Here is a 13,776-nt window from a genome sequence, read left to right as displayed (position 1 = left end):
CCGGGATTGGAAATGGGTCAACGGCTGATTGGGATTGATTGAAAATCGCCATGTCCGAGTCGATAAATCCTGTGTACGTGTATAAACTCTCTCACTCTCTTTCTCTCGCTCTCTCTCTCTCTCTCTCTCTCTATCACACCATTTCTCTTTCATCTCGACGGCGCCTCTCGCGACAGTCCAATCGCCTGGGATCAAATCGCTTTAGTTTCTCGCTCTCCGGGCTCCCGATGATATACATACTTCGACAGATACGAGCCTCGGGTTATCGTTGGTCCGGAGTTAACTCGGTGAGAATCCTCCCTCGATTCCGCATCCAGATATATCCCGCTACGAAAATTCAAACGCGACGCGTTGACAGTTCGCACGAAGGCGATGGACAGATCAAAGCCACCTGACTTTGCGCGCCACCGTGTCATCCCTACTGGAGTTCTGTTTCTACACCAAAAAATCAATGCCTTCCACCAATCGTAACGCAGACGGTGCTCACGGTGGTTGCCAACTTATACTCGCAAACATCACGGCAACACACCAGAGATCATTCTTTCTACTGATCGCGACAACGACAACTTTGCTACTTTCGGTGTCGAACGGTAATCCTCACGATCGAATGAACTCGCTGCACGTCGTGTTCGAGTATGCTGAACACATCTGAAAGTTTTCCAAATCTGCTTATGCCTAGAAACTTGGACGGAATATACAAACTCGTGTGTATTCTCACAACGCTACAAAGTACAAGGTGGCGAACCGAACGTGGGTTCAACTTTCGCTCCACATGCAGACCCCGGTCTGCTACCGTACTGTGGATACTTCCTCTACATCCGGACACATTGCCAAATGAACGTATAACCGTTGCCATAATTTTGTAAACCGCGAAGTTAAACCGGTCATAGAACGCGCATAGCGTGAACTACAAACTCGAAGGAGTCGGCTCTCGTAATTCATCAACCGTCAAAGCGTTCCTATTCCCATAGAGGAATATGCTGTTTATTTCGAAAACCGAGTGTGGAAGTTTGAAGCGCTTGCGCGATACGTCAGCGACTGTATTTGACTTCATATTTCCTTTGTCCGACGACAGGTACGTGCGCCATTGGCATGTACGAAGGTGCAACAAGTCATATCGCTCGAGTGACCTTCGTCTTACACGTGACATCGCCTTGGACTTGAAGCGTATAGCATTCTTTTGCGTCACGAGTCTCGTACAATGTGGCAGACTGGAGTCAGATGACCCGAAGAAAGGAAGGCTCCACGTAGTGCGACATAATGTAATACGTGCCCGATTCCATCTGCCACGAGTCGCCGGGTGGGATGAACCTTCCCGTGAGTGAGGGTATTGATCGGCTCCTGGATCGAGGAGTCCACTGTCCACAATATCCGTCTTTCAACGAAACATGGAACTCTCTTTCCTGGAATCGTTTCTGCGATTGACAGTTTCCGAATCGAGCAGCCTCTAACTTGTCTCGCTGCCTGTTTCTAACACACGTTCCACGCATCCGTTAACGTAACGGCTACTGCAATCGTTCTCGGGCGTGGCGCACGCTTACTCTGGCCCTTTGTTTCCCGTTTCAATCGTCCAGGTAATCAATATGTCCCTGTGTGCAGTCCGCATCAGCGCCGAGGTACAACGTGCCAGACGCTTCCATTCCATTTGCATGATACTGTCAACCGGCTTTTGCGAAATTCCACCGTAGCTGCGCGCCTACGACAGACTGCAACCGGCTGTGCGGAAGCCTCGAGGTATTCAACGGTGACCTGAAAACCTCACCGTGGTCCATACACGCGATCTTCATCCTCCTCGTCCCATCGCCTCAGCCACTTCATCCGCACTCGCCCACAGCTTCTGCTCCACAGACTTGATACGCGTGGCCATTGATTATGTATACGTACCGCATACTCCAGACGACGCGGATCGCTGTCTTCTGCCGTTTTCAGGCCTGTGATACTCGGCTAAAGGTACGAGGTGTATATTTCACCCGGGATGAGTCACGTCTTTAATTTTTTTCCCGCACCGTGGATCTCTAATCTCCGACCGTCACGCGTGGGGATGTTTCTCAGTGTGTCCGTGGAACATCAATCGTTAACTCGACCTCCGATTCCGGATTTAGAGTGGAAAAAGAGCAGCGGACAAATCGCCCGGATGCATCGATCGCGTCGCTGTCCTCCTCGTTCGCTTCTTCATCCAGTTCTCGGCATACCCGACAATATCCGGTATCCGATGTCCCGGCGAGTCTTCTCGAGGAGATTGTCCGCGACACCCGAGAATCAAGGAGGACACTTTGTACCGTCTACGATGCAGATTCAAATGATGGAAGCCTAACTGCGGTCCGTTCGAAAATACCAAATTTGACCTCTGATAGTTTTTCCGACCTTCTGCACCTTCGATTTCACTCGAATTCGAGACGTATGAAACGGAAAATTCGAGCTACGTTTTTCTCTCCTGGTCATTGCCAGAGTTTGTTCATCTTCCCTGTCAGGCTGCTCAGCGATACGGTTTGCAAAAGTCGGAGTTTTATACTCGAGGGAAACCTGAAGCCTGAAGAAGTTTCGCCGATTCGCAAAGGAGTCGCGTATATCTCAGAGACAAGCATCTGTTGCCGATTTCTTTCTATTTCGCATGCTGCACGTGCCTCGTCTTTTCTCCGTCTCTCTCTCTTTCTCTCTATCTCTCCATCTCCATCTCTCTGACTCTTCGTCAGTCGTTTTCTTTCCTTCGACGTTCAAGCATGTAGCCCGATTAATCGGTTAAATCGCTTCCGCAGACTTCTCGTCTGAACCTACCAAAATATCGCTCTGCCATTCGGGTACATATCATGCGCTCTTGACACATTGCCCGGAAACTATGTATTATACATGTCCTACGTGTAGTGTCGTACAAAGTATTCCTTCCCAATGACATCCGCACATTGACAATTGCCTGTAATAATCCCAAGGTGGAAACCGACCATTCTCGTTGACATTTTTCGAAATCGGGTCTGCGACGACTAGCGATTTGAAAAACCTTCGGCCGGCGTGACGCGTATATCGTACACTCGAGACCGTATCCCACCTGATCTAGGCCATATATAACCGTTCCCACTTGATAGAATTGGGTGGGCAATTAATCGCGGCGGGTCGTTGAGGCTTTGAGAGTATCTCTGCTTGATTAATATACCGACTGACGCAAATGCATGCCGCCGGTACGTGCGAGCGGGTATCCGCGACACGCCGAGCTTCGCCTAGAGTGGGCTGCTGGTGTGAAACCGAGGTGCAGGACCGAGGCACTCAAGTCGGCCAGTATTGGATTTCCATAAAGTCACGGCCTCCCGTAAATAATAATGAAACAGAGAACCTCTCGTAAATCAGTGCGTTACGCCGCCAAGTGCCGACTAGGGACGTTTCATCGTCTGCTTATTATCATCGCCGCAGCCATGCACGTTTCATGATCGAATATTACCAGTAATTGACAGACGTTGGAAGGCGTGAAAGAAAAGGAAGAAAAATTCACGACTCACTTTTTTTAGCTTCGCTTTTTTTTTTTTTTGTCTAAACCAATTTTATATGCATAGGTATAATAGGTGGGCTATTTTACGGCATGGGAATAAAATTTTTATTATTATATGAATCGTAAATTGAGAGGTGCGTTTGTGTATTTATACACGTATTTTATACAGCGTTCGTCTACATTGAGTACGATTGACTGTACAATTTTACCGTCGAGAATTACAGACTCTGTGAATTCCTGCGCCCCGTTTGTATAAACGGGATTTCTATGCCTTTTCAACGTTTTCTTTACATTCGTTCATTCGATATTCGTTCGTTCATTTCTTCCCCCTCGTTGAGGAAACCTTGGAAAATCAGTCATCTCGGCCTTGTTTCAACTCGTTCAATCGCCCGGTCTCTCTGTTATTAAAAATATCCCTCAACGTATGAAGGTAATTTTTTTAATCTTCGTTTTTACTTACCTGAAGTTCAGTTTCACTTTAAATTAATATCACCTACTCGGCGAAGTCGAGTGAGTCAAGTGCACGGTAGAATTTAAAATGATACATATTTTATACCTCTACGTCTGAATATTTATACACGCACGTTTCACGGTCCTTTTTAATCAGTTTGCTAATTTCCATTTTTTAACTTGTGTCTTTAGTTCTTACTCATTTTTTTTTCTCCTTCGCACGCGGCTGGTTCATTGTTTACGTATTTACCGTGTATTTTTCACCGATACGTCAATTAGGATAAATAATTTATCGCACGAACGTGTGCGTGCCGCGCTCTTCTTCCACACATCGTTACAAATCCCCGACGCCGTATCGTACAGGTATATTATGCATACATTATACAGGCATACTTATGCCCTGCTCTGGATTATAAAGTGTAGAGCGATGCAGCGGCGCGCACGTTGCTGTACGACCGATTTACACATATGTATAAATACGCAAATAGGGCATATAACACAATTTCCGATACGTAGGTACAAAACGGCAGAGTGGATCTGGTATTATTCCAGGAACTCGAGGACCGTATAAATGTTGATATTGGAATCGGAATGGTATTGAGCCACTTCTAAACTGGATCGTCAGTTTACCCCCTGCAGGGTTGGCAATGGCATCAAGCCCGTTGTTCAACGGGTTAAATTTCTCTCCGACAATTGAGTCGAGGGTGAATATTTTTTTTACCCTCTTCCGTTTTTGATAGTTTTTCTTTTTCTGTTGCTTTCTTCGTAAACCCATCCTAACTCGACTCTCGAATGACTTTATTAACCTCGTTTGGTCTTGGTTTTGATGTTTGGTAAAACGATGCGTCTAAATGTTGAATTTTTACCATATTAAAGTTAGTAAGGTTATCGTACCGATTCATGCTGAGAAAAAACCGTTATTTCACGATTTTGGAATTGTACGAAATTCAGTAAACCGCAACAAAACAAAACACACTCATATTTCTAAATCTAATTTCCTTAAAAATTGTTGCAAGATTAGGAAAATAGTGATTTTTTGCTCAATGTTTCATTACGATAACGTTACTAACTTCAGCCTGGTGAATTGTTTGCACAGGCGCGATAATTTCTTAACGCAGATAAGTTTCACTGTTTAATTAATTATACCCTCGAAAATTTGAAATCTGAGGTATTTTTTAATTTGCCGATTTTCTAGCCTTGATATCGTCGTACTCCGATGTTTTCGCAAAAGAAGACCGTGCAAAACCGTAAAATTCGAAACGTAACTCTTGACGATGATGCGAAACGGCAATATATAGCGCGGAACTACTTCCCAGCCAATTACTAACTTGTGTGCTATATCTTTTTCCCAACTTTCAAACCCCCTCTCGCTGTTCTCGTATTCCCACCTAATATTTTCCCGAGGATGGGAAAACCGGAAAGACTTGATGTCCCGCGGGAAAGACTTCTCGTACAGGTATACGAATTTAATTCTTATATACCCGTTGGATCGTTTTTTGCAATGAAAAAAAAACGTCAGACAGATATGACGGATAAAAAATAATATCATGGTTGATAAATCGTCGGGAAAATTCCCTGGCCAACTGTAACGTTCCGTAACTGTTTCCATAATTTATGTCAGGTACTGTAAACTCTGTAGCTACTCACCGTACAGAGCTGTTATTATTCTGTGTTTCTTTTACTCTGAATTCACTGAAAGATGGAAATTAATCAAATCGATACAGATGGCGAGGAGGGTGAAAGAGAAAATTAACTAACGAAGAAATATATCGTTTGTTTGCATTAACTCGACTCTCGGATGTAAAGTCTACTCCCTATTGATATTATGGGAAATCGTGTTTTTAGTTCAAGGGTCAAAATATGTACGGTCGTGACAAAGGTTTTACCCCCTTTCCTCTCCAATTTAGTTACTGCCACGATTTTTTTTATACTATACAATAATTGTTATCTGTATAACAAGCTCATTCTAATGCCACTCGAAATATCTTTGAGGCGGTGGTTCGTGTTGTGAATATATTTACCTTTTCGTTTTCGTATTTCGTACACAAAATGAATGTACACGTACCAAAGCGAGAATTGAAGACTTCTTTTGACAGGATTTCAAAATGCCAGCGAAAAGAGGAAGGAGAAAAACAAAAAACACATTTTCTCTCATCACGTAGGAGGGAAAATTTAATTTTTTTTCTCCATAATCTTCTCTCTTTGTAAAGGTTGAAGTTGAAAGGCGTCGTTTATCCGAAGCAGGCGTTAATTGCTTAGAAAAAGATGTCTAATTAAGGAACCCGCCGAAAAATGGGCCTACAACGTGTTCGAAATAAAGCCTTTTTTTTTAACCTCATTACGCGACTAACACTCTGTCCAGGAATATTAATCAACGGTTTATCATCAACGTCGCATCGTTGTCTATCGGTTTAATACATCTCATTTGTAGATTGCAAGAAAATCCCTTGTTGCATCGGTCTGAAACGTCCCGCGTGTAATATCATCCAGAATTTAATCGCCGCCGGCGAGATCGCGAAATGGGTGATAAATCTCGACTCTGCAGACTTTTACGGGGCAGCTCTTGATCCGCGACCGCAGACTGCAGCTGCGATATCGCGGAAATGTCGGCTCTCCTCTTTTATTTCAAAGGCTCTCTCGGGGCCGTTCACCGAATGCAGGACTCTTCGTCCTGGCCCGACGCTCCATGCGCCTCTCGAGGATCTCTGCTGACCCTTTACGGCGCCGAAACGTCGCTCGAACCTCCGTCGTAATTGGATACAGCGATTCGACCGCGGGGTTATTTGCCCCTTTGATAAATCGGAAGGCTGGTCGCGGTGCGGTTGTTCGAAAAAACCGAGGAGAAACCGCGCCGCCCAGAAACACTCGCTGAAATGAATAAAACAAATCCTGGGACGTATCAATTCCTGCAATGGGACATTATATGGGTGAACGCTCGACTCCGCGTTTAATCCTGCGGAGCATCTGTGTTATTTCTTGTCAAGAAACACTCTCGGATTTGTTTCAATCGAATTTTCTTTCACTTTCCGTATTCTGTTGCTAGAATTATCTCGGAAGTAAAATTAATCATTCTAACTCGTTAACCTCGATTTCGAGTGATTTATGTTGATTTATATATGGTCGTGTGATTCTCGTTTACTTGTAAATTCAATACCGATTAATCTCAATGATTTCCGAGCGATCTACGCGATTTACAGTGATTTTCGAAGCGGACTGAGTCAATGGAGATTGAATAAAATCATTAGGAATTGCTGGAAATTATTAAAGATCGATCTGAGAAGTGGAAATCATAGAAAACACCAGATAAGATGGAAATCATCCAGCTCGCAATTAGTGCTATGATTTCCAACGCTTGTCATGTAATTTCTTCGTTACATTTACGCGACTTCGAGTGACTAGCAATATTTTCCAACAATTTCAATCATCTCGATCGATTCCTCGTTATTTTCATGATTTTTTCTTTCCAATTCTTCAATATTTCGGTTATTCATGTTTGTACAGTCAAGTTGTTAATTTTTTTTCTCTCCTACGAATTTTTCATTTCTCTACGTATGTCATATATTTTGTGAATTATTAATAACCCAAGGCCGGGGCGTTTGACGGTTATTAACTTATTGACATTACGCGTAAAACTGTTGCGAGTTTTGTTAATACATGAACACCGCGCAGCCCTTCAATTCTGTAGCTGAAAATCTTTGAAGTCAGTAATTTCCGCTGATCAAATTTCACTCCGAAAATGAGCTTACAACGGCCTCGCTACACCCTGTTTCAGTTTCGCTTTGATCAACCCTGCAAGTAATCTTCCTACCTTCCGGCGCTCGGAAGGTATATTTACACTTATACAGCACACAGTAACGCGGCTCGACGAATGGCTTATTTTATATAAAACCCGAAGAATTCTCGTCAAGAAACTTTGACATTTGATTATGTACCCATCTTCGATCGCTCGCTAGATTCTCGTCGGCAATCTCGTTCTCGTCTTTTCTCTCTCTCTCTCTCTCTCTCTCTCTCTCTCTCTCTCTTCGCCCTTTCCGGTTTTTCCCTCCTATTTTAATCAGCAGGAAAGAGAAACATGGCGAACGGTAACTATAAAAGCACCGTTGAGGGTAAACCACACAATTTTTATTTAAATTCTTATCCCGCGTAACGAGCTTTGCAGGTCTTTTATTATTATACCTGTAGACGCATAGCTTAACCGCATGTAAGCTTAAAAAATTCATACCTCCATCTTTTTCCCCTGTTCGTACAGAGAAATTTTTTGCGACAAATTTGCTCCGGCATGCCGCTCAACGTACCCGCTGAATTCTCGCTGCAGCTTATTTACCCAGGAAAAAAATTTTCATCGCTGTCTAAATACATTTTTTCTTCGCGACTCGCTTTGTCAGCGAAATACAAAGTTTTTTATACGTTTCCGAAACTGCAAACTTCTGGCTTGTTATACAACTCAAACATCGTGCGAAACTGCGCGAATCACGTTACACGTATATCAAGATCGAATTATAAAGTCGTGACAAAGTTCGTAACTGATCGGCAAGTTTTACAATTCTCAAATATTTTTATCGTTCTTTTTATCTATTTGATACCTATAATGCATGGAAATTTTAGGATTTCAAAAATCACTTCGAGCAGTTTCGTTTTCCGAGTTTTTATACATTTTTTTACAGTGAATCCATAATTCCAGTTATCGTATGAACGGATTTTTTCGAGTGAATACATCCACTCCACCAGCCGCAAGAAACTTCCGGGTTATACGTTGAATAGAATTTTTCCTCAAGACCGGGAAACTCGTAGCGTCAAACGTATTTCAGGAGAGGAGATCAGCGTGCTTAGCAACATTCGACGGAAGCCGCAGTAGTCGAGCCGAGTGTCGGGTCGGGCAGAGACGGCAGTAGTAAATCCGCTTTGATCAGACGGCGGCTAAATCGCGTCTGACCGAGTCGAAGCTGCGCCGCTCGCCACGCGCTAATTTCTCAGAAGTTGCTTCGGAGCACCGACGCAATCCGGCAAACACGGCACGTGACGAAGCGTCGAGATCGTGACTTCGATCGGCAAACTATGCAGGGGCGTGATTGGGTAATTCGGAAGCGACAAACGTCGCAAAGCGCAACGTTATTTGTATATTTATCCTCGCTCGTGTTCACTGACAGGGATTTTTGTAGGTAGAAAGGGGGAAACGGAGGAAATTTTCAAGTCGCGGTCTTCTTCACGCCTAGGGTGAATTTTTCTTGCAACCCCTGTTTCGGGGTCGACTGGTTTTTCCTTCTTGCTGACGTTTGCGGCTTCTTCTTATTTCTGCGACGAATTCTTCCCTCTCCCATTCAACCGAAATCACGATCTTCATCCAGGGACCGAGGCGATGTGCTTTCGTGCTTTCGAGCCGATTCGCCGAGGCCGTTTAAGCGGCACCCGCGACCAATTTGGACACTGAGAAAGGCCGTGAAGCCTTTCTTCCAACTTCCGCGTCGCGTTGTTCAATCAGTGCCGACGAATATGCCGCACAGCCATTACACCCCGTTTTACAAACACATTTATGAATTTTTTACTATCGTCTATCGCAAAACGCAAGTTATTTAACACGTACGCAGTTGACCGAGTGAAAACAGAGCTTGCAGAAGTAAAGCTCGCACTGTCCTGTAGGTGGTTAAAAAAAAATTTGATTTATAGAGTGAAAAAAGCTTTCGTCAAATTTGTTTTTCGTCGGCTTTTTTTCTTTTTTTTTTTCTTTTTCGTACCCTCAGTCTCCGCGAGGCGAACGTTAATTGGTTTTGTTAGCCGGAGTTCGTTCCTGAGTCCTGTTGCAGAAACACCGCTCGTAAAGTTGAACGCATTCGGGGAACGTCGGGGAAAAGTTTTTTCGTCCAATCCCGTCGCTTTCAGCTTTTCTATACATATACCTTGTGTAGTGAGGCATTATACGAGACGTCCCACTTATTTGCCGTACATACAACTTACGCACATGCATACATTCATAGATGTACAGGCATACACGTTTGCCTCTACGAGCGTCAGATGAGCCTAGCGGACGCCACTTGACCCTTGACATTTCCTTGCTTTTCTCTACTCGATAACGAGAGTCAGCTGCGTCATCCACGAAACTTAAAATTCGATTCGATTCTCGATTTCTTCCTTTTTCAGTCCTCCTGGATATCAGACATGGAAATCACATCCCTGCTCGCCGGTTTTTGTTTCTTGCAGTTAACGTTGTTGTATTTATACAATAACCGTTGTTAATCAGGGAAAAACATGGCTCGAAAAGAGATGAGATGAATTTTTTTATCAATGTTTGTTTACGTCTCGATCCCGTTTTCTTGAGATGTTTTTATTTGCTTTTTTTTCATTCCCCCTATGCCTTGGCTAGAAGTAAATCGCAACGAGAGTGAGAGAGAGAGAGAGAGGGATAGAGACGGTGATTGATTGGGAAAAAATTGTGTTTCAGAGATTACGAGAGCAGCAATATACTGGACAATCTACTTTCCCGGATGGAGCAGTACGCTAATAACTTGGAGACACTCGTCGAGGAACGGACCGCTGATTATTTCGAGGAGAAACGCAAGTGCGAGGAGCTGCTCTATCAGCTACTCCCAAAGTAAGAATATTTTTCAAATCTTACCAAGTGTGAAAAGGAGAAGAAACGATGAAAACGTATAGAAATAATAAAACTTGGCGGTATCCGCCTCGCATTTCAAGGCCGAAATTCAACCCGGCTCAATTTCGCCTCGCGAATGAATTTCGGAGCAATACGACGTATATATAACGATCGAGTTCCCGGAATGCGTGAAATTTGAAAATGTCCGTGAATCTTATTTGGAAATGTGTGCAAAGACGCCAAAGTTTTTCCTTCGACTGGAATTCGGCTGATCCGAATATACAAGGTCGTCTAGAGAAGATACATCGACAAAAATGAGCAAAATTTAGAAGAATTTTCCTCATAATTCGAGTAATTTTCTTACAATGCTCGTGTTCTCCCTTTGTTCCCGGGGCTTCGGGCAGCCCGCCGGGATTAAAGGTAGGTATCATATCCTCGCACAAGGCCAGGGATAGAGTCCGAGCATTGCGCCGGGAATCAAAAGAAACGCCGATAATAGCTTCGGGATCCCCGGGAGTCCCTTTGCTAATCGCGGCACGGCGGCTTTCTCCAACGCCATTTTCCAGGTGCAGGATATCGAACCGTGAATTCGCCTCGGCTACCTGCCTCCGTCGCCATGGATCCCCGAATATTCCGTCGGAGCTCGAACTATTCACCCAGATATTCGCCGTTTCGATGACAATAATCACGATCGTTTTGATCCTGCATTCCGCGACTAGAATTGGCGGTACGCGTATTATGTAATAATCAAGAATAATGACGGCGGGTGGAATAAAGTAATTACAGCGCAACTTAAATTTTGTAATAAATTGAAGAGCTCTTCTTTTTCTAGTTTCGTAGAACGCTCAGTAGCGGCGGCTTATGTACAGGATCGATAAATTCTCGATTAATAATTACCTCCGTGTAACTAATTTGCCGGTGAATTACCGCGCGGTTAATTTCTCATCGTCTTACCGCGTGGCTACGGCGAAATTTATGATTTCATTAGAAGTAAAATCTATGGACGAAGAGGCGAAGGGAAGCGTCTCAAGAGGGAAGAAATTTGGATGAAACAAAGCCGGGGGTTTATCACTAATTAACGATTATATGGGTTTTCCTCGAGCATGGCAGTAAAATTGCGTATTCTTGCTTTTCTTGTTCGAACTCTTCGCTTAGTCGGTCAGCTCGAAACAAGGAAAGAGGAAAACGTTCGTCATTCGGATCGGTTTAGCACCTTAAAGTACACGATCCATGTCAACCGCAGTTTACACGCCTTCGGGCTTTAAGCTCTACGTATACATGATATACCTACTCAGAGATGAACCGACTGAAAATGATTTTTGCGATGCCGTCGGCGTTCCGTCGCCTCTCTCCCGGAGGCTGAAAAAAAGGCTGGAACCCGTCGGGCAGATAAATTGGAAATCTCCATGGAATATTAAGCAGCAGCAGCAGCAGCAGCTAGAGTCTGGCTAGTGGCGAGTAGCGATATGGATTTATTCTAAGCAGCTACGCCACCGGCGGAAGATGGCTGTCCGCGGGTTTGATAGAACCGAAATTTTCTCACTCGGGCGTAAAGAGTTTTGTTTTTCCTAACTTCCCTCTAACGACATTTGAATAACGTAAAATTTCCTAGTTAACAATTCATAATCGGGACAAAATATCTCTGGTACGGAATCGTTGTTCGTTGATGAGTTTTTTATTGTACGATTTTGGTCAATTTTTGTACAAACCAACCGAACCCTCGTCGAATCTCACGAAAGGTAAACACCTGATCATTTTATCGGCACGATAATCGCATTTTTTTTATTCCTACTTTGTCGGATGGGAATTCAAGAATCGATGATTCGCGAAGAGGATCAACCTGCGTCGTGGGATACGTTAGGTTTTTTGCATTTTGCACGGCCAATTTTGGGACGAAGTAATCCAAGATCTTGGCGCTATTGGCGCGCGAAGAACGCTCGGAGGTTAAATTTTCATGTAAATGGTACGGAGCGAGAGAGAGTTTGAACTTTGAAACGCGGTGGCGGAAACCCCGTTCGGAGAAGTGCTGATCATTGGTCGATGAATAAACCATGAATTCACAAGAAGCTAAACCAATCGAGCCGGGCGTAAATGGTACGTGAAATTAGGTCAAATCTACCGCGATAGTAAGCGAACACCCCTGCATGCACACTTCGTACGTACGCGATTCGCGTCGAAGGCTTTCAGCTCGCTCTCTCTATTTTCTCTGCCGCATTGATCGCCGTGTCGATGAAGTATCTTGAAAATTTTTCTACAAGCGCAACGAATTAATTCTACCAGAGTTGTACGATATGAAGTCGTAGAGAGATGTCGATGTGTAGGAAAGAATAAAATGAACGTAAAATTCCGCGATACGTACATGCATGTACACATATTTCCGAAGGATATGTAATTTGCCAGAATCTATTAGAAACATAGTAGACAAATATTATATATCTGTTGTCGGGAATTTATCTCGGGGAGTAGTCGGCGGACATGTGTAACAAATTTTCTCCTTTATGTGTATCTTCCCGAGTAAATATCCCGCAGCAAAACGCGATACGTGTTTCCCTGCCGACAGAAATGTGTGCGTGTGACATAATATCAGCACGCTTCGTGCGTCACATTGTCTTTCGGACTCGGTGAGTTCACGTTACGGTTTTGAATTTAATGGGATTTTTTCCCGAGACACAGACGAACCCGTTTCGCCGAACTCCGAGGAAAGCAGACGAATGCTAAATCCGATAAAACGCGTTCCAGTCATCGCGGGATTAATACCTTTTTCTTTGCCACGATCAACCCGCTTTTTTCTTATTCCCTGTCTTCTTGCTATTTTTTTTTTTTTTCTAACCCTGCTCCCGGGGTGACGTCCCCTGGGAATTCAAAACGAACGTTACGCCGAGCCGCGGTGATCAGTGGCAATTTTATCCAGCCATTCGCGATCTTCTCACGTTTTGTTTAAGGATGTTCAAAAGGTGATATGAAAATATTGCCGAGTTTCGAGGATCCGAACGCCTAAAAGTTTGACATCGCGCATTTTCGTTACGGTGGCACGATTCCGGTCGCCGAGCAGCTTTGCACAAGTTTTCTGCCTAATCCTCAAAACTAACTTTTCATTCTACCCACACCGCGACCTAGAAACTCAAAGGCCGAGCCTTTGTTAATAAGCTGGACGTCGAAAGGGGGGAAAAATGAAAAATAGCAGACACGAGTTTCTCTCAAGTACCCGCCTACAAAGGGACCGTGCCACATTTTTCGACTCGGACGTAACGAAGAGCTTGAA

At 44.0% G+C, this 13,776-nt stretch overlaps 1 protein-coding gene across 12 annotated transcripts in view; it reads left to right on the top strand.

The window, feature by feature from the left end:
• The window catches only part of LOC124307837 (atrial natriuretic peptide receptor 1), a 136,409-nt gene that overhangs the window by 110,324 nt on the left and 12,309 nt on the right, over positions 1-13,776 (top strand). For all 12 annotated transcript variants that reach the window (XM_046769973.1, XM_046769974.1, XM_046769972.1 and 9 more), the window contains one exon: positions 10,365-10,514. In XM_046769973.1, coding sequence (XP_046625929.1) covers positions 10,365-10,514 — 150 coding nt within the window. The remainder of the gene's footprint in view (positions 1-10,364; positions 10,515-13,776) is intronic.

Source organism: Neodiprion virginianus, chromosome 6, assembly GCF_021901495.1.
Source record: "Neodiprion virginianus isolate iyNeoVirg1 chromosome 6, iyNeoVirg1.1, whole genome shotgun sequence".
In the NCBI taxonomy this organism is placed as follows: Eukaryota; Metazoa; Arthropoda; class Insecta; order Hymenoptera; family Diprionidae; genus Neodiprion; species Neodiprion virginianus.
Note: the sequence above shows the minus strand (reverse complement) of the source record. Positions and strands in the feature narration are given on the sequence as shown.